Source organism: Aquarana catesbeiana, linkage group LG04 (genome assembly GCF_042186555.1).
Source record: "Aquarana catesbeiana isolate 2022-GZ linkage group LG04, ASM4218655v1, whole genome shotgun sequence".
NCBI lineage: Eukaryota > Metazoa > Chordata > Amphibia > Anura > Ranidae > Aquarana > Aquarana catesbeiana.
Window position 1 is genome coordinate 39,623,543 of NC_133327.1, and position 15,671 is coordinate 39,639,213.

At 42.0% G+C, this 15,671-nt stretch overlaps 1 protein-coding gene across 1 annotated transcript in view; it reads right to left on the reverse strand.

Moving 5' to 3' along the window:
- The window catches only part of LOC141139175 (cytochrome P450 2K4-like), an 83,239-nt gene that overhangs the window by 49,259 nt on the left and 18,309 nt on the right, over nucleotides 1-15,671 (reverse strand). Inside the window, exons 4-6 of the mRNA XM_073625077.1 lie at nucleotides 15,511-15,660; nucleotides 14,738-14,898; nucleotides 549-725 (exon numbers count right to left, since the gene is read on the reverse strand). Coding sequence (XP_073481178.1) covers nucleotides 549-725; nucleotides 14,738-14,898; nucleotides 15,511-15,660 — 488 coding nt within the window. The remainder of the gene's footprint in view (nucleotides 1-548; nucleotides 726-14,737; nucleotides 14,899-15,510; nucleotides 15,661-15,671) is intronic.

Here is a 15,671-nt window from a genome sequence, read left to right on the forward strand (position 1 = left end):
TCATCAAAGAAATTGTTATATCTTTATATTATATATCACATAATATAATAATAATAAATAACATCATTTTCAATTTTGATTATAAATGCTCCCACCCGTCCACAGTTTGAGCCCACATGGGGTGAACGTGTGGTCTGAAGGCATAATATAAATAGATTTTTTTCTATCTTTATGTACTTCAATTTCAATCTTATTTCGGATCTTTACAAACGTTATTATTCTATACAGTCTCTAAGATGCATAATCTTTTCTTTCAGCAAGACTAATTTGAGATATGTATATATAATGACAATTACATTGTTTATATCTGTATCCTATGCTTTGTTACTAGTTATAATTTGTATTTTATTTATACAAATTTCAATAAAAACATTGAACAAGAGAACTGGCGGTCAGCACCTGTGTAGGCCGCTAGCTATGTTCCCGTGCTGTGCAGTCAGATACAACCAAGCATCAAGGTTCTCAGTCATGTGATCACTATTATTCCTCATAGAGAAATCGTGAAAGGGATAAAACAAACAGTTAACAGTAATTGACAGGACTTGTACCTCTTGCTGTTTTGCCAGAAACACATCGATAAGGTTCCTTTGGTCATTTATGTCCAGTGTTTTCTTCTGTTTAGTAAATACCTCCCTTATAAAAGCTTGCATGACTACAAAGTTTTGAAAGACTTTTTGATGGCTGCCAGGGAATAAGCCTATCAGTCTTGGAAACATGTTATAAATCTTAAGGGAAGAAAAAAAACATTTTATCTTAAAATGCAACTCATGTAATTGTATAGTACTATCAATTATTATGTTTAAAGTGGATGTACACCCTCACATATACCCAGTGAATTGAACAGCCTCAGATCACCATCTGTTGGAGTAGTGCTTTTATATAAATTCATAAACCATAAAAAATACCCTGATTTCACAATCTGTAAAGTGAATAAGTGCAAATAAATATATCAATCGATAAAGTGAATGGATGCAAATAAATGCATCAAAAACCTACAAGGGAACTCATATCCCTAGATATATGTTGATGAAAGAAATACAAATAAAAAACCTTAATTAGTGTCTATTTGTGTTAATCCAGCTAAGGTCTAAATGTCCAATCATTTGATGAACTTGCTGGTATTTCAATTATCACAGATCACAGTTGCATGATGAATTACATTTGCAAGGTGATGATTCACATAAAAAGAAAAACCATCATTGCGCAGTGTTTTTAAATGCTACAAAACTGGGCAATCAATGTAATCCACTCACACATTTGTAGTAGCTGAATCGCTTTTGTTACAATGGTCAGACAGATTCAAACACCAGAAAAAAATGTGTGAGCTGCAACCAACGAATGTGTGAGTGGATTACATTGATTGCCCAGTTTTGTAGCATTTAAAAACACTGTGCAATGATAGTTTTTCTTTTTATGTGAATCATCACCTTGCAAATGTAATTCATCATGCAACTGTGATCTGTGATACAAGCAAGTTCATCAAAGGCATTTGATTGGACATTTAGACCTCAGCTGGATTAACACAAACAGACACTATTTAAGGTTTTTTATTTTTATTTATTTCATCAACATATATCTAGGGACATGTGTACCCTTACAGGTTTTTGATGCATTTATTTGCATCCATTCACTTTATCGATTGATATATTTATTTGCACTTATTCACTTTACTGATTGTGAAATCAGGGTATTTTTTATGGTTTAGGAATTTATATACAAGCACCACTCCAACAGATTTGTAGCAACGGTGTCACAGCACTAATTGGTTGGTTGCAGCTCACACATTTTTTTCTGGTGTTTTGTTTTTTTCTGGTGTTTTGTTATTTTATATAGAATCCACATCAGCGCTTTCGTTTTCTTTTTTCCACTGCCATCTGAGCCCACTGGCACATCCACGGCTCTAAACACAGCCATCAGACCGCTGCACACCTCAGGGATGCCAAGGCGCAGAAAGAACCCACAGAAGCCACACAAACTCTCAAACTTCTTCATGGTAGCCCCGTGCGGGCTACAACAAAATGTCGGCGGCTCCCAAGAACAACGGCCTCCATTCCACGAGAAGTCCAGCAAAATCGAAGCCAAGAAGGGGCTCACCAGCTAGGCCGCAGTCTGACCCAGAGATGGAGGTAAGCGGGCTACAAAACCCTGACACAGCCCAATATGCACAGGATGAAGATCCCATAGCTGGCTCCCCCACATCAGACAGACCCATATATGACACAATGCTGAAAAATATACTAATGTCCCTGCAATCCTCCTTACAAACAGATATGATCAGAGGAATCAACAAGTGCACAAGGGAGGTACAAGCCATAGGTCACAGGGTGGACCATGTTGAAAAGAAGATGGAGGAATACACATCTTCATACAACATAATGGAGAAGGCTCACACAGCACAGGGTGAGGACATAACATGGCTAAAAGACAAGATTGCAGACCTAGAGAACAGATCTAGGAGAAATAATATCAAACTAAGGGGTATTCCAGAGTCTGTCCTACCAAATCAGCTCCTCCAATATGCCCACACCCTGTTATCCACCTTGGTACCAACGCTGACAGCACAGGACCTCATAGTGGACAGAATTCACAGGGTCCCTAAACCCTTCTCTCTCCCAGAGGAGACTCCAAAGGGATGTCCTTTTAAGGGTTCGTTATTACCACATAAAGGAACAAATCCTACAAGAATTACGAAGACAAGACAACATACCTCCACAATACACCACTATAAGGCTACTCCCTGATCTCTCCAGGCATACACTACAAGGCCACCACAACTTGGAAACCATTACTAAAGCATTAAGAAACCACAAAGTCCTCCACAAGTGGAAATATCCTGCGACACTATCCATCACACATAACAGGACCACGACGTCAGTAACAAGCTAGAAGAAGGGATCACAGCCTTACGACATTGGGGCATACTCCCTGACCAAATCTCATACCAATCATTCCCAGCAAGACCACATCCAGTCCAAAATGAGTGGCAAGTAATATCACACAAGCACTCTAACAAGAAAAACAATGGTGGAAGCTCGTAAGTAAACAACACAGCTAACCAAGATCATCTCCGGTTTTAGGAGCTTACCGTTCTTATCTCCTTTTTTCCCTCCAAATACCAACACAGATGTATCTGCCCAAGGATCAGTTGTAAGATCCATTTCTTATGTTGTCTACTTTCTATGCTTTTTGTTATCTGTTTGATACACGCAGCCATATCAGAAGCAAATTATACCCATCTGATAATGAAAACAAGCTTCACATAACCTCTCCACATCACACCAAGTCATACCAGAGAAGACCATGTGGACACAGTGAGTACCTACACCACATAATTATATGACAAAACGCACCGCACCTGCAATGACCATCACCTGCCTTTCAATTAACGCTCGGCGCCTAAACCACCCCGCTAAAAGTTTCTCCATGTGGAAAGAAGCCTGCAAGCAGAGGGCAGACATCCTCTGTGTGCAGGAAACTCACTTCCAACTTACCAAAACCTCGATCTGCACACACAGGGACTACCCAAATGTATTTTTGGCTTGTACACCCAACCACAAAAATGGAGGGGTGCGCCTAGCCATAAAAAAACTCCCTCTCCTTTCAACTCAAGGAAACCCTATTAGATGAAGGGGCAGATACATCATCATAACTGGAGATTTAAACTTCAAGCCATATACACTGGTAACACTATATGCTCCAAACTCTCACTGAACTCTGCTTTATCAGGAAAGTACTAAAAAAAAACAACTTTATGAAACACGGAAACCTCCTGGTATGCGGTGACTTTAACCTAATCTCGGATACAAAAATGGACACCACTACAAGCAAACCCAATGGCACGACATCCCTGCAAATATTACTCCATACAGAGGAACTGTTTGATACATGGAGATGCCTTCATGCTAATGAGAAGGACTACACCTTTTTCTCACATAGACACTGTTCATACGTATCAACCTGTTTTTGACAGACAAGTGGCTCTTGCAACAATTACTAAATGTTCAAATGACATTACGTGGTTGGACCACGCTGCAATATCAATGTGTCGCTTAGAGAGCAAGGTGTCTCCTCTTCCTCCCCTATCTGGCGCTGCAACACTAAATTATTACAAGAACCCCAAACCTGCACAAAAATCTCTCAGCATCTCCAGGAATTCTTTCTGACTAATGATAGATCAGTAACTGACCCATATATCTTACGGAATGCACATAAGGCCGTCATGAGGGGCATATTCATACAATTAGTAGACATGTGCATTAGTTTTCGCCCGAATGCATTTTCGTCCGAATTTCAGGTATTTTTGTTATCGATTTAACAAACGATAATGAACATGCAGAATCCGAAAACCGAAAGATCCAACATAATCAAATGCTTTATTTTCATTTTCGTTGCGACGATAGTTCGATATAGATAGGATATTCGACATGACACTGACAATAGCAATCTGTGTCCATCGAACCTGTGGTCGAATGTGCCTAACCTTAGCTCTATTAGTCCAAGATTATTCTACATAGAGAGAAAAGATTCGACATAGAGAGAAAAGATTCGACATAGAGAGAAAAGATTCGACATAGAGAGAAAAGATTCGACATTATAGAGACAATAGCAAAAAAAGGTCGAATGTGCCTAATCTAACTCTATTAGTCCAAGATTATTCGACATAGAGAGAAAAGATTCGACATGAAGATTCGACAAAGCAGTCACCGCGAGCGGACATTTATGGTCAAATGCTCCGCCCATAGGCTATAGAAGAATTCTAATGTTGGTTGACTAGTAATAATAATTAATCAATATAATTATTACTAGTGTCATACAACATTAGAATTCTACTATAGCTTGTAGGCGGAACATTCGACCGGAAATGTACCATTGCGACATCATTCAGTCTAGCTGCTCCGTCAAATCTTCTTAGAACATTCGACAAACACTATAAGCCTTCAATGACAGATTCGACCTTAATTATTTAGGATTTTCAGACGAATGCATTTTTAACGAAACAAAATAAATAAAAACGAATTTCGAGAGTAACTAAATAAATTTAATTTTCAGACGAAAACGAAATTCCGAAATGAAATATTTCAGTGTGCACATGTCTAACAATTAGGGGCCAGAGAAAAAAATGCTACACGTCAAAACGTACCACATTGATATCTGAAATCCATACTATAGAAACTCAAAACCAAAAAATCACCTACAGCCACATTAACTAACACACTTTCCAAACTCAGAGAAAATATGAGAGAACATCTCTTACAAGAAATTTGACAAACATCTCAGATGCCTGAAACTAAACTACTACGCTAATACTAACAGGGCAGGCAAATATTTAGCCAACAGACTGAAAGCAGCACGCACAAAGTCCAAAGAGTATACCTGAAACATCCCACCCAACACTATAAGATCACCAATCCACAAGACATAGCAAATCAATTTGCCAAATACTATGGAGCATTATACGGTATAACCTACACAAAGATACCTCCACGTCACAACCAAATACAGAGAAAATACACAAATTCCTACAAGGAATAAAAATTTCTTCTCTTTCTAAAACTGACCTAGCTGAGTTAAATGCCCGTTTACTACCATAGAAATAGAAACAGTTATAGACACACTTCCTAATGGTAAATCACCAGGACCGGACCGTTTCTCCAACAAAAATTATAAAACATTTAAAAACATACTAACACCTTACCTATGTTCAGTATTTACACAAGCTGCAGATTCCTCAACCTTCTCCCAAGAGATGCTGAGAGCACATATAGTAACTCTACTCAAACCGGGAAAAGACCCAAACACACCAGCCAACTTCAGACCAATATCCTTTTTGAATCTAGATATCATAATATACGCAAAATTACAGGCCAAAAGGCTAATAAATATCATTCCCTCCATTATTCAACATGACCAGATGGGTTTTGTGAAGGGGAGACAAACCTCAGAGGCCACTACAAGAATTATAATGTTATTTATCGAGCTAAAAAAACTACTACTAACCAATCCACTCACTTCACTAGTACAGGCCCACAAATTCTTAACAGATTTCGGGGATGTCTCATACTACAAAGTAAATTTCACCATATCTTTAACCTTAAGCCTGGGCTTAAGACACCCATCTAAAACATATTACAAACAAAGCTCCCATACACATGGAGTAAAAAAGGCATCACATACCTAGGAATCACATTCACAAATACAACCTCCTCACTTGCTGAGGCAAATATCAAACCGCTAACGACCAAACTGGAATCCCAATTAATGGAAATGTCCAGAAAAAAGCTAGGCAAAATAGCAGCCTTCAAAATGTCAATTCTGTCACAAATTTTATACGTATTTCGAACATTGCCAACCCATATACCTTAGGAAAACAAATAGTGTAGCGCTCTGTGAAAAAAAGGGATAAACTTAACGTGATACAAGTGAATATGGGTAATAAACCCCAAAACTCTCAATATTAAAATGAGAATAAAAAGCTTAAACAATATGTGATAATCCGTGCCTACAAGTGATTATATGTCCAAAAAGGATCAGAAACAAAGTAACACTGTTCACAAAAAGTTCAAAGACTTCATATTGATATCCAGATGGTGAACATGGATGTATGACTGAAGTGAGGGGATCCACCACCGATAAAAGGGAGGCTTACCAAAGCGTTTAATATGATGTCACAATCTGCCATTGAGAAAGCATATTATCCATGTTTACATTGTGGGATTATTTCCCCTTCCTGGTTAGCCGTGGAACACACGTTCGCTGTGCTTTTGAGGCGCGTGACGTTATTGCATCACATGGCATCTCTCGGCGTGATGGGTGGATTATTTCTCCTTCCTGGTCAAATGTGTAACTTGTGTTCGTTGCACCTTCGAGGTGCATGACATTATTATGTCACACTGCATCCCTTGGCGAGATGGGCATTCTGTACTGCGTTCCACCAGAGTGAGGCGTGACACGCAGATAGCTCTTTCAAACTGAGGCTCGTGGCGCAGACAGGTTGTCATGCACCGATTGTGGCCATATGAAGGCATGCAACGCAACACCCGTTTCCGTGGAACGCATGCCAGTTCGCCATCTTGGGCAAAACAGGAAGTAACCTTTGGAAGAGTTGGGAACACATTTGGGGCTTGGCTCTCATGATTGGGGTCATGTTTTTTATATATATCTGGAGGGCTGCATGGGAGGGACACCCCAGACGATGTCCTAAGAGACAAAACGTGTTGGGAAGTACTCCACTGCAGCCATTTGTTTTTAAAGAGCTTATTTGACCTACTAAATGTAAGTGTTCTAGCTACATTAAAATTCATTTAAACGGAATTATGCTATGTGGCCCTTTCTGTTCTCCTCTCTTATAACTTCCTTCACTACATCCATGGATATCTGAGCACTGTCTCCCACGAAACAATCCTGTAAGGATACATCCTATATCTTGCAGATAGTCAGGCGTTCCTGGTCCAGTGATTTGGAGATTCTGAGTGTCCATTCACATTGGTTGTCCATACAACACAAGCCTGTTTGATTCATAGAACGTATGTTCTTTTGGGTTCAAACGCTTTGGTAAGCCTCCCTTTTATCGGTGGTGGTTCCCCTCACTTCAGTCATACATCCATGTTCGCCGTCTGGATATCAATATGAAGTCTTTGAACTTTTTGTGAACAGTGTTACTTTGTTTCTGATCCTTTTTGGACATTTAATTACTTGTATGCACAGATTATCACATATTGTTTAAGCTTTTTATTCTCATATTGAGAGTATTGGGGTTTTTTACCCATATTCACTTGTATCACGTTAAGTTTATCCCTTTTTTTTCACAGAGTGCTACACTATTTGTTTTCCTATTGTTTTTGTTATTATCTAATGGCTGTGTTAGCTGCTATCGCCAAGGGCAGCGAGGAATTCTTTTTTACACTATTACTAACCCATATACCTTACCATCATCTCAAAACCCTCTCCAACCTCATATGGAAATTTGCATGGGATGGCAAAAAAGCTAGATACCCCTGAAACAACCTCATTCTACATAAAAGGTCAGAGGAGCTGGCTTAACATATATGGGCAGTGAGATTGGACCATCTTAAACACTGGCTTTAAGAGAATAACAAACCACTATGGGTAAAACACAGATCTCAATGACTGATCTAAAATCATTCCTCATGGGTGACATCTGGAAATCTTGGGATACCCATCATCTATCACCCCCAAATCAGGTGTCAATACAGGCATGGATATACTTCTTAACCCACTACCCCGATACACGTGAGATTGATTACAAGCTTCCAATTGACCTCCTAGAAGCCAAGATTCCCATGCTATCAGTCAAACTATTCACAAAATATGGTATCATACACATATCAGAACTCTTCAATGGACCCCAACCTAAATCTGCTGAACAAATACTGCATGAATACAAAATGCCAAATAACACAATTTTTTCCTGCATACGGATATCCCATTTTTTAAAACTAAATCCAATCCCAAAGATAAGAATATCTAACAAAGCATGGCTATTTTACACTACTCCCAAAAGCAATACAAAAGGGATATCACTATTTTATAACCTCATCCATGACAAATTAGTAATGACAACATGTATTTAGGGAAATCCACAAAGCATCCCACTGTGTCAAACACTGAGAATTAACAATCAAAATAATAAATAGACGGCACTGCACCCCTTATAGACTAGCTAAATACTATCCAGAAACTTCAACCCAATGCTGGATAGGACACCTTTTACACATGTTCTCGTACTGCCCAAGCATAAAAAGTCTATGGAATCAAATATTCCAGCAGATCTCAGCGCTCACAGGAATTCTAACACCTCTTAACCCAGCATTAGTGATCCTACACTAATGCCGCGTACACACGGTCGGACTTTCTGTCCTACTTGGTCCGGCACACTTTCTGACGGACTTTGTCCGCCAGGTGCGCCGGACTTTAAAACAGACGGACTTGCCCACACACGACCGGACTTTGCGGCGGGCTAAGTCCGCCCGTTTTTCCGACGGACTTTCGCCGGAGTTACGGCGGACTTTCAGAATGAACGGACTTGCCCACACACGGACAAGTCCGTTCATTTTGAACGTGACTCAGGTGCGACGGGACTAGAAAAGGTTGTCAATCTTGCCACTTTTATCGGCGAGATTGACAGGTTTATAGAGGGATTGTCTTTCCTATTGCGAAGTAGCAAGATGCGGGTATCTAAAAGAATGTGTGTGATTACCGGTCTTGGTGGGAATTTCCGCGTACACACGGTCGGACTTTCCGGCATACTTGGTCCGGCGGACCAGAGTGTGCCGGACAATCCGCCCGTGTGTAGGCGCCGGCGGACTTTTCCGGTGGACTTTTTCCCAAAAGCCCGCCGGACCTAGATTTGAAACATGTTTTAAATCTTTCCGTCGGACTCAATTTCGGGCAGAAAGTCCGCTCGTCTGTGTGCTAGTCCGACGGAAAGCCCGCTCGTGTGTATGCTGGTCCAATGGACCAGATACGACGCAAGGGCAGGGTATTGCATTTCGCGCTCACTGCAATAGGAAAAACAAATTTTCCTATTGCGGCGAGCGCGGGACATACCAGGCCCTTAGGTCTGGTATGGATTATAAAGGGGAACCCCCTACGCCGAAAAAACGGCGTGGGGTCCCCCCTAAAATCCATACCAGACCCCAATCCGAGCACGCAGCCTGGCCGGTCAGGAAAGGGGGTGGGGACGAGCGAGCGCCCCCCCTCCTGAACCGTACCAGGCCGCATGCCCTCAACATGGGGGGTGAGTGCTTTGGGGGAGGGGGGCGCCCTGCGGGCCCCCCCACCCCAAAGCACCTTGTCCCCATGTTGATGAGGACAAGGGCCTCTTCCCGACAACCCTGGCCGTTGGTTGTCGGGGTCTGCGGGCGGGGGGCTTATCGGAATCCGGGAGCCCCCTATAATAAGAGGGCCCCCAGATCCCGGCCCCCCACCCTATGTGAATGAGTATGGGGTACATGGTACCCCTACCCATTCACCTAGGGAAAAAGTGTAAATAATAAAACACTACACAGGTTTTTAAAATATTTTATTAAACAGCTCCGGGGGGGATCTTCCTCCGACTTCGGGGGTCTTCTTCCGGCTTCAGGGGTCCCTCCGGGTCATCTTCTCCCGGCGTCTTCTCCGCTCTCTTCTCCTGGTGTTCCAGTTCTTCGGCCGGCCCCTCCGCTGTCTTCAGGTAGCTCTCTTGCCAGCAGAGGTCCTGACTTCTGGGCTTCTTGTCTTCTCTTCTCCAGATGTTGACACGACGCTCTCTCCGGCTGGACTGCTCTCTGAGGGCTGCGTTGTGACTTATATAGGCGGAGACCCCGCCCCCTTATGATGTCACAGTCCCTGGGCATGCTGGGACTGTGACGTTTTAGGGGGCATGGTCAACATCCCCCGGTGACCACGCCCCCTAAAACGTCACAGTCCCAGCATGCCCAGGGACTGTGACATCATAAGGGGACGGGGTCTCCGCCTATATAAGTCACAACGCAGCCCTCAGAGAGCAGTCCAGCCGGAGAGAGCGTCATGTCAACATCTGGAGAAGAGAAGAGAAGACAAGAAGCCCAGAAGTCCGGACCTCTGCTGGCAAGAGAGCTACCTGAAAACAGCGGAGGGGCCGGTCGAAGAACTGGAACACCGGGAGAAGAGAGCGGAGAAGAACCAACCGGACGCCGGGAGAAGATGAACCGGAGGGACCCCCGAAGCCGGAAGAAGACCCCCGAAGTCGGAGGAAGATCCCCCCGAGCTGTTTAATAAAATATTTTAAAAACCTGTGTAGTGTTTTATTATTTACACTTTTTCCCTAGGTGAATGGGTAGGGGTACCATGTACCCCATACTCATTCACATAGGGTGGGGGGCCGGGATCTGGGGGCCCTCTTATTATAGGGGGCTCCCGGATTCTGATAAGCCCCCCGCCCGCAGACCCCGACAACCAATGGCCAGGGTTGTCGGGAAGAGGCCCTTGTCCTCATCAACATGGGGACAATGTGCTTTGGGGTGGGGGGGCCCGCAGGGCGCCCCCCTCCCCCAAAGCACCCACCCCCATGTTGAGGGCATGCGGCCTGGTACAGTTCAGGAGGGGGGGGGCGCTCGCTCGTCCCCACCCCCTTTCCTGACCGGTCAGGCTGCGTGCTCGGATCGGGGTCTGGTATGGATTTTAGGGGGGACCCCACGCCGTTTTTTCGGCGTAGGGGGTTCCCCTTTATAATCCATACCAGACCTAAGGGCCTGGTATGTCCCGCACTCGCCGCAATAGGAAAATTTGTTTTTCCTATTGCAGTGAGCGCGAAATGCAATACCCTGCCCTCGCGTCGTATCTGGTCCGTTGGACCAGCATACACACGAGCGGGCTTTCCGTCGGACTAGCACACAGACGAGCGGATTTTCCGCCCGAAATTGAGTCCGACAGAAAGATTTAAAACATGTTTCAAGTAGGATTTGTATGTGGGACCAAGTATGCCGGAAAGTCCGACCGTGTGTACACGGAAATTCCCACCAAGCTATAGACCGGTAATCACACACATTCTTTTAGATACTCGCATCTTGCTACTTCGCAATAGGAAAGACAATTCCTCTATAAACCTCTCTGATGTGATAAAAGCAGTTCACAGAAACTAAATCTTTGAACGCCTTATAGCAATTAATTCTATACAATGTAAAATGTGTGATAGAAAATGGCTTATGTGGACAAATAATTACAAGAACCAATACTACCTTACTAGATTAATAATTGATTACAATACTGTGATGGATGTTACATTAGGAAAAAATATGTGTATCAAAATGTCTTATCTGTTTGGTTTTATTTGATTTGTTAACCTTTGTAAAATCAAATAAAGACATATTGAAAAAAAAACATGCACATCGTGTTACAGATTTTTCTTTTCCTGTTTAGCACTGGAAGTGCATTATTGGCATACAACCAAGACAGCTAATTGGAGGAAAGTCATACACCCCCTCTCCACATAGAAAAGGAAGAAAGGAATGTGCAGAGCTCTGCTCTGACAAGTCAAGCTGTCTGCTAATCTATTTAGAGCAACCTCCCACGACACAAATTTCAGGCTGCTTTTATTTCCTGTGCCAGAGAACTTGTCAGAAGTTATCAGGTTTATAACAGAGCTAGGGAGCAGGAGAAAGTCACGGGACTCTGTGCTTTCAAGAGAGATAAGAAAACACTGCAGTTATATGTGCCCAGCTCATATTTCATGAATTGGGTTTCCATCCACTTTAATCTCTTTTTTATTAAGTATTTTCAGACAATACAGATTTGCAAGACAAATATAAAGTTGTGTCTCAATAAATGTATTCAGAATCGTACATCCAACTCATATTGGACAACTAACTATATAGAAAGAATAGAAAACATAAAAAAGGGGGGTTTCATTTGTAAACAGTGGTTACACAGAACCAATATCAGAAATAATGTATGAGAACCCCCCCCCAAAAAAAAATTAAAAAAACAGGGGCATGCCCCAAGAAGATTACCAAAGAGTAATACAAATTTAGCTAAGGATACATAGTCCGGGTTAGCAGGTAGTGCATTGATATCAACTATTGATAAACATGTACAGAATAAATAAATAAATAAAATAAAAGAGAAGTAGAGGAGAGGAAGAGGAGAGCATAAAAAAGAAGGAGAGGAAGTAAAAGGGAAAAGGGGGAGAGGGATACCATGGGATGATCCCGGACATAAACTACTGATTATTATGTACATGACTAAGGGATTGGTCAATTCAGATCCTTAAGCCCCGTACACATGGGCCGAATGTCAGGAGACATTGGCTTGTTCAATAAAAACCGGCCAACATTCGGCCTGAGCGGCTCCCAATCAGTGCTCTCAGCCAATCAGAGTTGGCAGTTGACTGATCTGAGTGTTTTGATGTGGGGGGGGGGACCATCCCCCTGTCAGAACACAACAGCTTAGTAGGCAAAATCCCTATACTATTGTCGGATTGTTAGTACAGCAGCTCCGACCAGGTTGAATGGAATAAAACTCATAATGTGTACCAGGCTTTACTTTTCACCCATAAATAATGATATGGACTATGCTACATGGGTTTACAAGGGGCCACTGCAGCCCTTTATTTACAAACACACAACTTGATAAAAACATAAACAAAACAATATAAACAATTTGACAAATGTTACCAAATGGAATCTTTGAGTGTCTGAAAGTACAAACAATTGAAGAAGGAACACCCCTTATCTTCAGCCATACCATACCTGCCTGAGGATGTTACCAAACCTTTCAACAGGAACCTAGCTTCTGGGAGAACAACCAATAACTGACAAAAAACAAGCACCATGCCATCAAATGGGTCCCCAGTTTTTGCACAATTCAAACTCTTTCACAGAGTCCCAAAGACCCCCTAACTCACTAAGCTGCTGTGACAATTATCCTTCCCACCAACCCCAACTTTTAGCCATTATAAGACAATTAAATGAGGGAGATTGGGTGTGGAAAAAAATCCACTTCACCTGCAACTTCTGGGCCAAAGTACCAGAATTTACTGTAGAATTTACTCTTGTGGCTCCTCACTGTTCATCTAACTTTCAACCACCAATCATATAACCTCACATTTTAACACTTTCCTGACACTTCCCTCCTCTTGGTAATGCAAACCATTCAACTATTTTTCTTCTGTAGGTCTTGCTCTACTGTGCTATATCTTATGATAGAAATTATTTTCCTAAATTATTAACATTGTCATTTAGGTAAGTGTGGCAGTGCTATGCCTTGCCATGGTGTTAAACAAGTTTATGACCCAGAATTCTTATCCAGGCAGGTTTAGGGACTCCGCGGGGCTTGTGCCATTCAGAGAAACTGGCTTTTCAGTTTCCTCATCAGTTAATAAAACCCGATTTGAGACCTTGAGCCTAGAGATTTTGTAGGGATATGGGAGGGATGAAATCTCCAATCCTGGGTCTGTGTTTTGTGAAGCACTGGCACACCGATTGTGCAGGTCATTTTGTAGAGTCAGGACAAGGGCTCTGGGCTTCACCCTGCAGACAGAGGAAGTATCTGTCCAGAAGTCAGGAGGGCTCCACTTAGAAGAGACAAGTGGGAGTCAGAGCAGCAAAAGGCTGCTAGCTGTATGGACAAAGCATCTGTGACAGAATGGTTCGTAGAAGACAGACAAGGGCCTGAAGTGAAGGGGCTAGAGCAACAGTAATATATATGTAAGCCAGGAGGCAGATGATCCAATGTTTTGTAAATCCCTGTGGGGAAACACATTGATTCTGATTTTTGAAACTTTGTTTGAACTTTCTTTTAAAGAAATTGGACAAGAAAGATTTGTTAAAGCTCTACCAATTGAAGTGAGGTCTCACATAAGTTACATTGTTTTAATATCTCTGACTGATATTTCCCTAATATTTGGCACTGCAATAGTATACTCTAGGAACACTTTTACCTTTAAGGATCACACCACTCTGGTGTACCAACCATAGTGCCAGCTCCTAGGGTCTAACCTGGATGACAGCACTCCAGGGGCAAGGCTTAACTCCAACTAGATTATATCACTTCAGGGGTAGGGTTTAGTAGCATCCTGAATGATGTCACTTCTATGGGGTGGGGTTCTGCCTTTTTGTGTCCACCGTTACTCTGTTTAGTTGCGGTATGGTGCTAGCATATGAGGTGATAGGAAGTAGTCTAATAGTTTCAACACCTCAGAATGCCCTCCTATGCTTATAGCTACCCTAATCATTTAAGTATAAAACTTACTGGCACTTACTATGATCATAATACTTCCAAAGCTCCTGATATTTTCATTAATTATGCGCATCAGCTTCAGTATTGTTGGATCACCATATTCAAATCTCTCACCCAGTAAAATAGACACAATTATGTTGGCTACTGCAGAATTGACAATGGTTATATTTTCAAATGGTTCCCCTAAAATTGAAAACAAAGGTTTAAAATAACCAGGTTGAAGAAAAATCCAGACAATTTTTTATATTTTTAAAACCAACAGCATTGTATTGGGGTAGTGGTCAAGAAACCCCATCCTGGCTAATTGACCTTAGGATTTGTATGTGGGAATGCCTGACAAAACCATCTTCTGTGGTTTTATTTTTCCTCACTCTATTATACAAAAAAATACAATCTGCTTTATTACTCTCTGCCTGATGGAAACCCTTCCGGACTGTTGCTGTTTGATTAAATTTAGCTGTGATTTGTGTTTGTCCTGCGAAAAGGCAGGTCCTATAATAGTGTGATAGTGCCACCTGTGTGTGCCCGGGTAACAGTCAAACAGTCCTCCTCTCTGGCTCATCCCTCTCTCCCCTTCACTCTAGTCCTCCCATCCAACTCAGGCTATGCTCCCATGGTAACTATGTAATTCATTTCATAGTGGCACAACAGGAAGCAAAAGAAAATCTCCCCAGTGAGGGAACAGACATCAGTAAAGCCTCACAGATTAGGGCTGGGACTTTACTTGGGGTACAAGGAACAAGTAACTATACTAGTTTCTAAAATATTATACGGCTTACTCTAGTACAAACTTACCTTTGTAGGATTTTAGTTCCTGCATTAAACATTGTGCTTCCTCGTTAATTTTGTTTTCTATAGATCTCCTTCCCATTCCAAAATTCCGTAATGTTGAAATTGTAAACCTTCTCATTACCCTCCAGTTGTCTCCATGAGCAAGTAATATACCTGAAAAAAAA